The sequence below is a fragment of the Lissotriton helveticus genome, chromosome 12 (assembly GCF_964261635.1).
Source record: "Lissotriton helveticus chromosome 12, aLisHel1.1, whole genome shotgun sequence".
Taxonomy (NCBI): Eukaryota; Metazoa; Chordata; class Amphibia; order Caudata; family Salamandridae; genus Lissotriton; species Lissotriton helveticus.
The window spans coordinates 76,931,227-76,943,557 of NC_136073.1; the positions used below are offsets into that span (position 1 = coordinate 76,931,227).

General features: G+C 47.6%; 1 protein-coding gene across 8 annotated transcripts in view; it reads left to right on the forward strand.

The window, feature by feature from the left end:
* The first annotated feature begins 258 nt into the window (after nucleotides 1-258).
* CHD3 (chromodomain helicase DNA binding protein 3) overlaps nucleotides 259-12,331 on the forward strand; it is a 1,139,027-nt gene continuing 1,126,954 nt past the window's right edge. For 7 of the 8 annotated variants that reach the window (XM_078670235.1, XM_078670239.1, XM_078670240.1 and 4 more), the window contains exon 1: nucleotides 259-954. In XM_078670235.1, coding sequence (XP_078526361.1) covers nucleotides 714-954 — 241 coding nt within the window. In that variant the 5' untranslated portion in view covers nucleotides 259-713. The remainder of the gene's footprint in view (nucleotides 955-12,331) is intronic. The other variant, XM_078670234.1, reaches the window with a different exon arrangement.

Here is a 12,331-nt window from a genome sequence, read left to right on the forward strand (position 1 = left end):
CTCCCTTCTTCGGTGTACTAGTTAAGAAAATACTAGTATGTAACTAGTTAACCTTTAACAGTGTATGCTGATGTCAGACTAAACAAGACTACTGATTACTCCCCCCACCCTCCCCATTTTTCTTTATAGAGCTGGGGGGGGGGGCTGTGGAAAAATAATTTACAGCAGCCATCTTTGTTTTATGCAGAAATCATTCCTCCTACTGCCCCCACTCCTGAGAAAATAGATATACATTTACATACATACAATATTTAATCTGTGCAATAACCAGATGAAAAGAGGTGATTGCATGATTGCTGCAGGTTAATTCCGGACAATCAGTATCAAGAAGAAAAGGAAACGGATTCGTCTGATTGAATTTCGGATTGTTTTTGAAGGGTGGGGGCGAGAAATATTAAGCCAGCCATTTTGTCAAAAGGTTTTTTTTTTCTTTACGGAGGGGGGGTTGTTTAAATATAATTTAAGGGCGGCCATCTTTGTTTCTGTCTGTAAAAAAATATTCAGAAGCGCCCCTTTTTCTGGAATTTAAATAAGAGTTGTTTTGTTGTGAGGAGACAGATTAGTAAATTCAAGTAAGCTTCAGACTTTATTTGTAAATAGCGTTGATTTTATCAGTGTAGGGAGGTTTTGTTTATACGTATTTTACAAGCCAGGTCGGCGAAAGGGGAGAGGAGACAAGGCAGCCACGGGGGTGTGGGACCGGCGCCTCGGGGATGTCTTCCCCGCTGAGGGACGAGGACGACGACGAGGAGGAGATGGTGGTGTCCGAGGAGGGGGAAGAAGAAGCCGAGGAGGAGGAAGAAGAAGAAGAGGACGACGATCGGGAGGACGATGAGGAGCGAGAGGCTGAGGTGACGCGACCCGACAGCCCGGAGGAGCTCTACTCCCCGCTCCCGCCGGCGCCCGCCGAGGACCCGGAGGAGGAAACGGCGGCCGCCGAGGCGACGACACCAGGTAAGCCGCGACAAGCTTTGCCTAAGCGACTGAACGTTCCAGGAGGGCAGGCGCGCGGGGTGACCGTTGGGCCGACGGTTTCAAGGGACCCCTTTTCGCTCTGCAGAGAGGGACAACACCAGCAGCGCGCGCCTAGATCAGTAGCCAGGTTTAGACACGCACTTTTTTTTCCTTCTCTCAAATGTGTCTCACGCCGCCCCCCTTGGTAGAAACCGTCACCTCGGCAGCGGTCGCGACCCCCCTCGCCCCCCACCGCCTGGTTTGGCCTCGCGCTCTGACTGACCCCTCGCGCGCCCCCCGGGGCGGTTAAGTAGGAATCCCTGACAGGAGGCGAGGCGCGCCGCGAGGGGTGCTCAGACACGGCGGCTTTGCTTAATGCGTGTGTGATCCTCGTTATCTGAAAGGGCAGACACTCTGGTGTGCATCCTCACGGCAAAGAAGGCATTTTGTACTTTTTGTTTTATTTTTGGAGTGTTCATTATTTGTGTTTTGCTTTTTTAAAGCTGTGTCTTCAGTTGTGTTTTTGACATTCCCTATATGTGTTGTATGTTAGAAATGTCCTTATGGCAATAAGGCATTTTGTACTTTTTGTTTTATTTTTGGAGTGTTCATTATTTGTGTGTGTGTGTGTTTTTTTTTAAGCTGTGTCTTCAGTTGTGCTTTTGACATTCCCTATACGTGTTAAATGTTAGAACTGTCCTTATGACAATAATATTATATATTTGAAACACTGTTTGTTTTTTTGGCAGGTGTTCTCTTTTCAAAACATTGTTTTTTAATCCGAGATTCTTTTCTCTATTACCGTAGGACACCAGACTTTTCCTCACTGTCAAGTACATGCTTAGTCTTATTTTTGTACTTCATTTTTTAACTCGTGTTCTGTTCGAGATGTTACTTTGCTTTCATCTCACAAAAAAGAGAATACGGGAATACTGACAACGAATAGGGCAGGGAAGGTGTTGCGCGTGTACTGATACCTTTGCAACCTGTGATGCTTTGCAACCTGAGTGGTGCGTCAATTATTTATTAATTTATTCAATGTAGCTATTAAAAATGCAAAATGCAAAAACTCCTACCTTCTTCACCCTCACACAACATGCGACAAGTACAAAATCATTGTTTTTCGTAAGGTTGACACAGCTACTGTTACAAATTGATAGTAGCCACAAATGTAACTATTTATTAATATGGGGCTACAATTCATCTTCTTAAGTAGATGAAAGGTTGCGCCTACATGACATTGTTGAAATCTGTGACCCCCAGATGCTTCAGCAGCCAACAGATGATTTTCCCCGCAAAGTTTTGTTGTGAAATTTGAGCCCAGCCTGGGCTTTGTTTCTCCCTCTTCTGTCACACATTCATCATGTCCCCAAACTTTCTGCGCACGAACTGTCACATTTAAGGACAGAAACAGCCTGTCACTTTTAAGGACAAGTGTTTGATGAGCCTCACACTGACACACGTGGGGGTGGGGGACTTGGAGCCTGTCTGCACATTCACAGCTCCGCTTGCTCAGGCCCCGTCTGTCACGTTTTGTGACAGATGGGGCCTGGCTGAGCTGTGAATGTGCAGGCAGGCCCCAAGTACCCCACCACCACGTGTGCGTGAGGCTCATCAAACGCTTGCCTTAAAAGTGACAGGCTGTTTCTGTCCTTAAAAGTGACAGTTCGTGCGCAGAAAGTTTGGGGACATGATGGATGTGTGACAGAAGAGGGAGAAACAAAGCCCAGGCTGGGCTCAAATTTCACAACAAAGCTTTGCGGGTAAAAGTATCTGTTGGCTGCTGAAGCATTCACAGTTTTAAACTTCGCAGCATTGGCTTGTGTGTTTATTTATTTATTTATTTATTTATAAAGTTTTATATAGCGCGAACAAGATCCCGAAGGATATCAGAGCGCTTTACAGGGGGGTGATTGCTTTATTTCCTGCCTGTCGTGTTACCCTGTTTCACATTCTTCTTGGGAAATTTGAGCCCAGCCTGGGCTTGGTTTTCCCCTCTTCTGTCACACATCCATCATGTCCCCAAACTTTCTGCGCAGGAACTGTCACTTTTAAGGACAGAAACAGCCTGTCACTTTTAAGGACAAGCGTTTGATGAGCCTCATGTTGACACACGTGGGGGTGGGGTACTTGGGGCCTGCCTGCACATTCACAGCTCAGCTTGCTCAGGCCCCATCTGTCACAGCACTGCAGTCACAGTTTAAAAAAAAGCCCAAACATTTCCCTCTTACATGAAGACACTTTTGCTCACACCTTTAGGGACACATTTTTCTTTACATAACCTAATTGCCCTGCTAACCAAACACAGCCTTCAGCAAATGCTCACACTCTGACACAAACACTGTGCTCCACCCCCAGCTCCGCTCCTGGTAGGGCTGCCACACATATATCATGTCCCCAAACGTTTTGCACACAAACTGTCACTGTAGGGGACACACAGACCTGTCACTTTTGGGGACACAAGTTTGATTAGCAATGGTATCCTGACTTACTACTTGCCTGCAAGTTTTACAGCTTTTGGGTATTTGTCATTTGGTAATTACATTTACTTTGTTCAACACATAAATCTACTTCTCATTGAAGTCATTCATGATTTTACTCTATTGTATAGGATTAGAGGAGCGCTATTCTGACATCTCAGTTGTCAGACCCTGTGGGGCGTGGGGGTGTACAGTGCAGACGGGGGCTACTGGGCCCCATCTGTGGTAGGTATGGCCTATTGTCTCTGGGGTCAATCCTTCAATAGCTCTGCAAACCCGGCCAAGTAAAACCCTTTCCCCTCTAGAATCTGAGTAGTGAGGGAAAGTACCTATAGGCTTCTCAGAGAGGTAGTGTGGGGCAAAAGCTCAGAACTTTACAGTTAACCAACAGACACAAAATGTAATGTCCAGCCCAGTGCTTATCTTTAAAGAAAGTACTTTAAATCATGCAGCAGTACTAAATGCTACAGAATTCAATGGAAATCACGCATAGGTTTGCAAACTAAGCTGCGTGAAAGGGTGACGTGCTACACTCCCTTCTTCCTGTTATCCTCCCTGCATTCACCCTTCGATATGATCTAAATCCCATATCTGCAACCCCCCAACACACTATAGGATTAGGCACTGGTATAGACAGCTCAAATATTCCTATATATCAAATGTGCAACTACGTCTCTTATTCCCGGGGAAAAAAGTTTTAGTGTGCACAGCAGATATGTCTGCACACATTTAAACTCTTATTCTCAGTGCAGGGTAAACCCTGCGATTTACCTGCTGGGTTTTGCAGCAGTTTGAGGTGTGTGGTGCATGGGGGCTGGGCTCCCGCCCTCACAGCAGCAGCAAGTCTCCAGCAGGGCCTTGCCAGCAGCCTCACTCGGGGCAAATTCGCAGGGGTAATTGGTAAGCCAGATTTGAACGTCAGTGCTAGTCATTATCTGGCTTCAGATAGGCGTTCCGGTATGGCAGCTTGAGTCTTCCGGCCAACTCTCTGGCAGTGATGTCTTCCTGGCAGTGGTGATATCTGCGTCAATCAGGGCTTTCTGCTGCTGTGAAGATCTAGCTTTCACTTGCAGGGGTGGCAGCACCGTTGTATTAAGCCCATGGAAAACTGCAGGGCGACACATGAAGCTTCTTCTGATACTGTTTAAAGAGCTCACGTGAACTATGCAGAGTGATCGAGGGACCCCACTACGGCATGGTTTCCCTCTCTGTGCAAGTGAACTTTCTCGGGATTCTCCTCATGCCAGGACCATGTTGAGCTTCTCCTGGGCAGTTTCTCTTCTTACAGGTTAGGCTCCTTCCCTCTCTCAGCTGACATACAGACTTCCAAGCACTTCAGGCACACCCTCGACTTCTTCAGCAGAAAGGGCAGGTTTCATATGATGTCCCCTCACTTCTTGGACACTGGCTTTCAGACATACACTGATTACCTCTTCAAGTTCTCTGAAGAGAACCCCCTTCCTTACCTAGAATAACGTTGAAATTAAATCAAGTAGGGTGGTTTGGATCACACTTTTATTCCCGCCATCGTGACAGGAGATGTGTAAACATTCATTGTCTATGATTTCAGAACTGGCTTGGGTTGGTTGTTTTCAAATTTATTTTGAGGCTGCTCTCCAGGCTAACATTTTGTTCAAAATGTTGTCTTTCAGTGCCCATGTAAGAGGCTGGCTTAGTATATGGTGCTCATTTATGTAAGTGTAGCACCCTGCAGTAATCCAGACAACCCTTATGGTGATTTTAGTGGCCTTAGACAATCATAGAAAACTCTCTTAAGTGGTAGCTGTGGAGAGCAGCCTTCAGGCTTAGTTCAGAAGGAGTGTAAAGCAGCTTGTTTTATCAGATCTTAATCTTATTGGTATAGGTTAAGTGAAAAAGAACCACACAGTGTATTTATAAAAATCTATATCTATTATAAAACACTCACTGACACATAATAAAATCCCCTGCACAATGCACACAATACTTTGCAATAAAAACAGGTACGTAGCTCAAATACACAGTGGTCGCCAGGGGGAGACCAAACCATATACTAAAATAGAGGGATGTGAATCGCGACTCGAGTCAAGACTGTACCCAGACGATGTAGAAATGCTGGGGACCCAAGGAACTACCCGAGGTATGTACCCAACAACCACACAGAGGCCATGTGTAGAGTGGGAACACAACTGTGTTCTCAATTTAAGTCAACGGGTAAGTTGCAGTTGCAATTTTAAAGAAGGAGGACCCTTCCCAGTGGACCCTGAAGAAACTCATTGGAAAATAGAAGGTTGGAGAGCCACCCCAGCTGTGGATACCCTAGGTACCAGGATACCTACACCAGGGAAGCCGGGTGCATAGGTGTGAAGTGGCGTCAGAAACTGTAGTCGAACACAATAGAGGACTTCAGGAAGATGCCACTGTTGAAGAAGGTGAAAGTGTCCAGTGGAACCCAAATGTGGATTAAAGTTGATGAGTACCTGCAAGCAGAGGGGACCGAGTCTATGCCACTCAGGAGTGACCAGGAGGCACGGGAGACAAATGCCCTCCGATGTCAGGAGAGTTGTCGATGACCTTGGAGCTGCAGCTGTGTGGATCTGGCGACGCTGTGGAAGACCAGGATCTGTTCACAAGCTGTCCAAACAAGATGACGAGAGCTGAGGGTCGTGCCGTTTGGAGTACCAACAAGTCATGGCAACCGCAAACAACATAGCAAGCGAAAAAGGTGCAGAGGTAGGACCAGCAAGGTCCAAGGGACTCACCCCAAGCAGGGAAGTCGGAGTAGGCCCGAGCAATCTGGGGAGCCCAAATCTACAGGCCTTAGGCACAGGAGTCGCAAGAGTACCTCGAGCAGCTCACCAAAGATGTAGGCCCACAGTGCAAGAGATGTGGTGAGGACAGAGCTCTTAGTCAATGGAGATGCTTGAGGCTGGAGCTTCTTGCAGCCCGAAGATCTCTGATGAAGAGTGCCAACAAGCCTTGGCAACGGCAAGTCGACGCAGTGTGCAGGGGTTTGGTTCCTGCAGTTCTGACGTGGAATACCGGCCTCAAACTCGGTGAGAAGACAGTGCAGGCCTCGAGCGAGTCTTAGAGCCACCACCTGCATTGCTGAGCCTTTTGGAGTCTGTGGGAGCCCAGGAGCAGCAGACCGGCCGACTTGGTTGCTGTGCTTGCAGATGCACGGAAGTGACTCCTCACTTCAAGGGAGATTCCCTCAGGTGTCTTGGATGTCCACAGGCCTTGGAAGGATCCTGCATGAAGCACAGGCAAAGACGTTGCAGCAGATGAGCAGGAGAACGAGACCAGGAGCAGCAGAAGTCTTCCCAGTTGCCGTATCGGTGCCCAGAGCAGGGTCCAGTGAATTCCAGAGTGCCCAGACAGTCCAAGATGAAGTGGTGTCATGATCTGAATCTTGTCCCATGATGAATCTAGGGACCCACCCACAGGTAGGCCCTTAAGTACCCTAAGGAAAGGGTAGGGACGATTCAGGGGTCCCTACCAGAGAAGGGGCTGGACTGTGGGGAGTATACTCCCATGTCCTTTGTCCGGTTTCATGCCAGAGCGGGAGTCAACGGCTCCCTGAACTGGTTTGAACTGGAGTATGCAAGGAGGACCCCAGATGGGCCCTACAAGCAGTCTCAGTGGCGCTGGCAAGCGCCCCCACCCTGCCCCAATTCACTAAACCCTGTCTGGGAGGTGATCACACCTCCCTGTGACAGAATATCTATTGTTCTTCCTTCCCATGCTCAAGCTTGGCTCAGCAGCAGAAGGGCAGAAACATGTCTCTGGTTGGCAGTAGCAGTAGCTTGCTGTCCAGTGCTGGAAGACTGGTACCGGGAGCACTGAGGGCATCCTGAAGGAGCTTTACAGTGCATTAAATCATACCTCCCCACCATTTACGGTGTGGTGGTATGATTCCAACATTTTTGATACCAAACATGACAGGGTTTTTTACAGCCAGTTTAGAGATGGTCATCGCGTAATGACGCACGGCCACTCTATATGTCGTAATGACTGATGCACTGACAACCCAGGAGAATGGACTCCGAAGTTGGTCATGGTGCCCTGCTCATGCAGGGGTACCCTCACACTTAAAACTGAGCACCCTACCTTCAGGACTGAAAGACCTGCCTTAGGGGTGACTTAAAGGTTTTAAGTGCAGTAACCTCAGATATAAGAAAACATATCTGCCGTAAGAGGTGCTAGCACCAGCTTGCACAGGCTGCAATGGCAGGCCTGTAGTCACAGTTTGAGTGGTCGCTTATGGGTGGCATAATACATGCTTCAGCCCATGGGGGACCCCTGATGTACGGATGCCCTGCGTACCATATACTAGAGACTTATAGGAGTACACCAGTAGCCAATCTGGGGTGTACCTAAGTAGTTACCATAGCCGATTTTGGGGAGAAGAACAGAGACTAGGGTCCTGGTTAGCAGGATCCCAGTAAGACTAGTCAAAAACAGAATAGCACCAGGCAAAAAGTGGGGGTAACCATAAAAGCAGATACTACTTTCCTACAGCCCATATGTAGTGTAGGAAAGTAGGGTCTGCTTTCATGGCTACCCCCCACTTTTTGCCTTGTGTCAGTGTATTTTGACTGTAGTTTGTTGGGATCCTGCTAATCAGGAACCCAGCATCTGTGCTCTCCCTCCCAAAATGGCTTTGGTAAGTACTTTTGTACCTCCACAATTGGCTACTGGTGTACCCTTATAAGTCCCTAGTGTATGATACTAAGGTACTCAGGGCATAGGTACACCAGGGGTAGCCCATAGGCTACAGTATGTATTGTGCCACCCATGGTAATCCACCTTATCTCAGACTACAGACCTGCCATTGCAACCTGTGTGAGGTGGTGCTTGCACCTCTCATGAAAGATATACGTTTCCTTATATCTGAGGTCACTATACTTTAAACCTATAAGTCACTCCTATGGTAGGTCCTTCAGTCCTGAGGGCAGGGTGCTTGGTTATAAGTGTTAGGGTGCCCCTGCATGAGCAGGACACCCCTACAAACCCCAGAGTTGATTCTCCAGGCTTTGTAAGTGCGGTTATAGTGAACATCAGTCTAAATATACAATGGCTGCGCCAAACCTGGTCATGTTTGGTATCCCAATCTAAAACAGAGAAGCCCGCTACTCCAAGAGACAGGGTTCCATATACAACTTAATTGTCAATAATAAAAATCTCTTGGAGAAATCAATTCATTTAACCCTTCCACACTACACTTCTTTCGGTCTCATGCACCCCTCCACACCCATCTTCGAAAGGGACCCAAACAACAATTCTTAACAGTAAGTATTTAATATATCACTCTGAATTAAATAATTCATATAATTTATATAAAATTATTGTATTATTAAACAATCTAAGAATCCAATAATAAAAAAATATTACACAAAAATATCACAAATATACTGTATCAAGAGAGACAATACACAAGATCATACACATTTGTCATTAAAAGTTTGTTAATTTGAAGGAATCAATAGATAAATATTGTTATCTAGGCATTTTTTGACATGTAGCTCACTGTCCCTCAAATTTAACAGAAAAAAGAGAGTGTCAACGCTTTTCGGTGGGTTGACAGAATAGAACCACCTTCTTCAGGACAGCAACAGATATTTTTATCCCTTTAAGCGAATATGCAGCGTTTGCCAACTGTTTTCTTAGGTGAGGCACTCTAAAGACCGACAAAGCTGGTCTAACCCACTTCAGCTTTAGGAATTAATATATATATTTATTATTTATTGCTCCCATATCTATTCGGAGCATATGATCATGAGTGCAAATACTGAAGGCCTCATGTTGCTGTTCAGTATTTGTATTTATTTTTGTATTTATTTTATTTGTAAAGCGCTAACATTCATCCTAAAAGGACATCACGGCGCTAAGGAAAAATTACAAGTGATTTAACGGCAGTAGGCACACTACCCTTCAATAAAGTCCTATATATATTAGTCTCCAAGTTCCAGGACATGGCCACGGAGGCTAAACAGCCCTCCTGGTCCCTCAGGTTACCACCTGTCGATGCCCATGTTTCGCCACAGTTAACAATGGCTCATCCCACGTCCTGTCCTGTTTCTGCAAATAAGACGGGTGTGGAGGGGTGCATGAGACCGAAAGAAGTGTAGTGTGGAAGGGTTGAATGAATTGATTTCTCTAAGAAATTTTGTTTTGTTGACAAGTCATGTGTGGTATCCAACATGTTGGAATCATACCCAAATGGTGATTCCGTTGTTGGAGGTATGATCCCATGTACTGGGAGGCCCCTTAAGGGATCCCCCTGTACTCCCGGCTACAGCCTTTTACGCTCTGCCAGCAAGATAGTACAGCTGCCGACCACAATTCTGCCCTCCTGTTGCTGAGCTGAGCTCAAGCAGGGGAAGGAAGAACAATAGGTTTCCTGTCACAGGGAGGTATGACCACCTCCCAGACAGGACTTATTGTATTGGGCTGGGGAGTGGGCACCTTTCACAGTCCTGCCAAGCGTCACGCAACAGGTGTGACAGTCACGCATTTCAGTGCAGTGATCCGCATCACCGCACTGAATGCATTTGTCACGCATTTTGCCACCTGTGCTGCCAGCGCGCCAGCAGCTCCTGTGTGCCCGGGCTCTGAGTTCTGAGACACTGCTGCTTTGCCCACTAGTGCCGAAACAGAAACCGAGACACTGCAGCTGAGCTCTCTGAGCTCGTGAGCGGCGCCGCGCTACAATGTATCTCTGCTCTGCCTGCGCTGCCAGAGTCGAGTCCAACGCGGACGATTGTGTTCCTGTTGCCCTGGAAACTGAATGCAGTGATTAGTGTCTGCAGGGGGGCCGGCCCGCGCCGCCCGGCCTGTCCGCTCATACAGCCTCAGAGCAGCTGTCAATCACTGGCGCACCACAGGGGCCGCCAGTATTATAAATCCGGATGTGCCGGCCTGGGATGGGCCGGCGTCACGTCCGGAGGAAGCAGGAAGTTGAGAAGCGGCGGGTGATTAGAGAGTGCAGGCAGGTTCGGTGCACACTCTCTCTCAAGCATGATCATGGCCACCCGCCGCGCCGCCCCCCTGTGCAGCCCCCCTGCTAAAATACAGCTGCAGACTGTGGCAGCTCAGCTGACCCGGCGGCGGCGACACCGCTCTGGCCACCAGGAAAGCTGCGAGCGCGGCCGGGCCGGGCCCGGGGGCCGGCGGCGGCGCCCCCCCGGGCCGCGGCAGCGGCAGCACCACAGCCCAGCCCAGCCCGGAAGCAGCTCACTGTACTACCACTAAGTAAGTGTCAGCCGGTGTTTTATCATGGGGAATGGTTTTATTTGTATTATGTAAAAGCATAATTTTAGCGCCGGACTTTACCGGGGGGGTGGGCGCCGACGTCATCGCTTCATAGGATGAACAGTACTGAGTGTGAGTGAGACTCTGACATGAGAATACTACAACAAATATTACACAATTTTTATTTATAGCAAACGTTAATTTATTGACATGAGGCAAATAAAGTGACAATCGTGAGCAAACAAAAATACACAGCGAACGCGGTGCATTACAGGAGGAAAAAGTGGCATGCATGCAAGTAGCGTGCAAAGTAACAAATAGAGCCTATAATATGTTCTAAATGGCAGACAGCAAGTAAAGCACTCAACACAAACAAGAAACGCGGCAATGGTGCCAGAGTGGCACTTGTGCAATCTGAAGCAAACAAAATGTACGAGGTAGCAAAGTGTGTTACAAGGGAAAAGTCAAGTGACGTGTGTGCATGTTACAAAGGAGTACCTGGACACAGGTAGAAGGATAATACTGCAATAAATGGCAGACACACTCTCACCAGCACAAGAACAAAACGTTACGTAGGCAATCATGGTGGCACTCGTGCAAGTGTCTAAAGAAAACAAAATGTAGGAGGTAACAAGTATATGATTAGTCTCCTTCCATTGCTGGTGCTCTGCAACAGTTTTAAGTAGTTCTTGGAGTTTCTTGTTGCTCAATTGGCTGTAATTTCTTATATTTAAAAGTTTCCCTCTTCTTAAATGCATGATTTTTGCTCGCGAGAAAGTGTCACTCATAGTCGTTGAAATGTCACTCATAATTTCACTCAAATTTTTAAAATGTCACACATGGCAATCTGAAACCTTGGCAGCTATGCTTTCAGCACCAGTAGACTGCATTGAAGGACGCATTCGGTGCCTTTCTTGCATATACCAGTTTGAGCCAGTTCAGGAACCCCTGGTTCTAAACTGGAAAAAGGACAGGGGAGTATCCTCCCTTCTGTCCAGCCCCTCCTCTGGGATGGACCCCGAGTCATTCCAACTCTTTCAGTGGATATTTAAGGGCTCCCCCGTGGGTGGGTTCTCAGATAAATTGTGGAACAAGACTCGCCTCTGAAACCAAGACACTCTTCGACCGTCTGGATACTTGGACTTTGTTGGACTTCGACTGGAACAAAGACTACATCAAGGATGAGTCCTGTGGCTCCTGGTCTCGCTGTTTTTTAAGTGCCTCATCTGTGTCTGTGCTTCGCTCAGGTTCTCCAGAAGACCTGTGGGCATCAAGGACATCTGAAGAAATATCCCTTGGAGTGAAGGAGTCATTGCCCTGCATCTGCAGGCACCACAACGAAGCTGACCTGTCTGCTGCTCCTGTCGTCCTTCAGAATTCCCAAGGCTCAGCAACACAGGTGGTGGTTCTGTGGCTCTCCAGAGGCCTGACCTGTCTTTTTTGCAATTTGGAGAACAGTATCCCTTGCCAGAGCCGCTGGGACCAAACCCCTGTGCACCTTGTTGACTTACCGTTGCCAAGGCTTGTTGGCGCTGCACTCCAGAGATCTTCGGGCTGCAAGAAGCTCCAGCCTCCAGCACCGCATCCCTCGAAGATCAATGTCCTCACTGCTTCCCTTGTATGTGGGCCTACATCTTTTATGAACTGTCTGAGGTCCTCTTGTG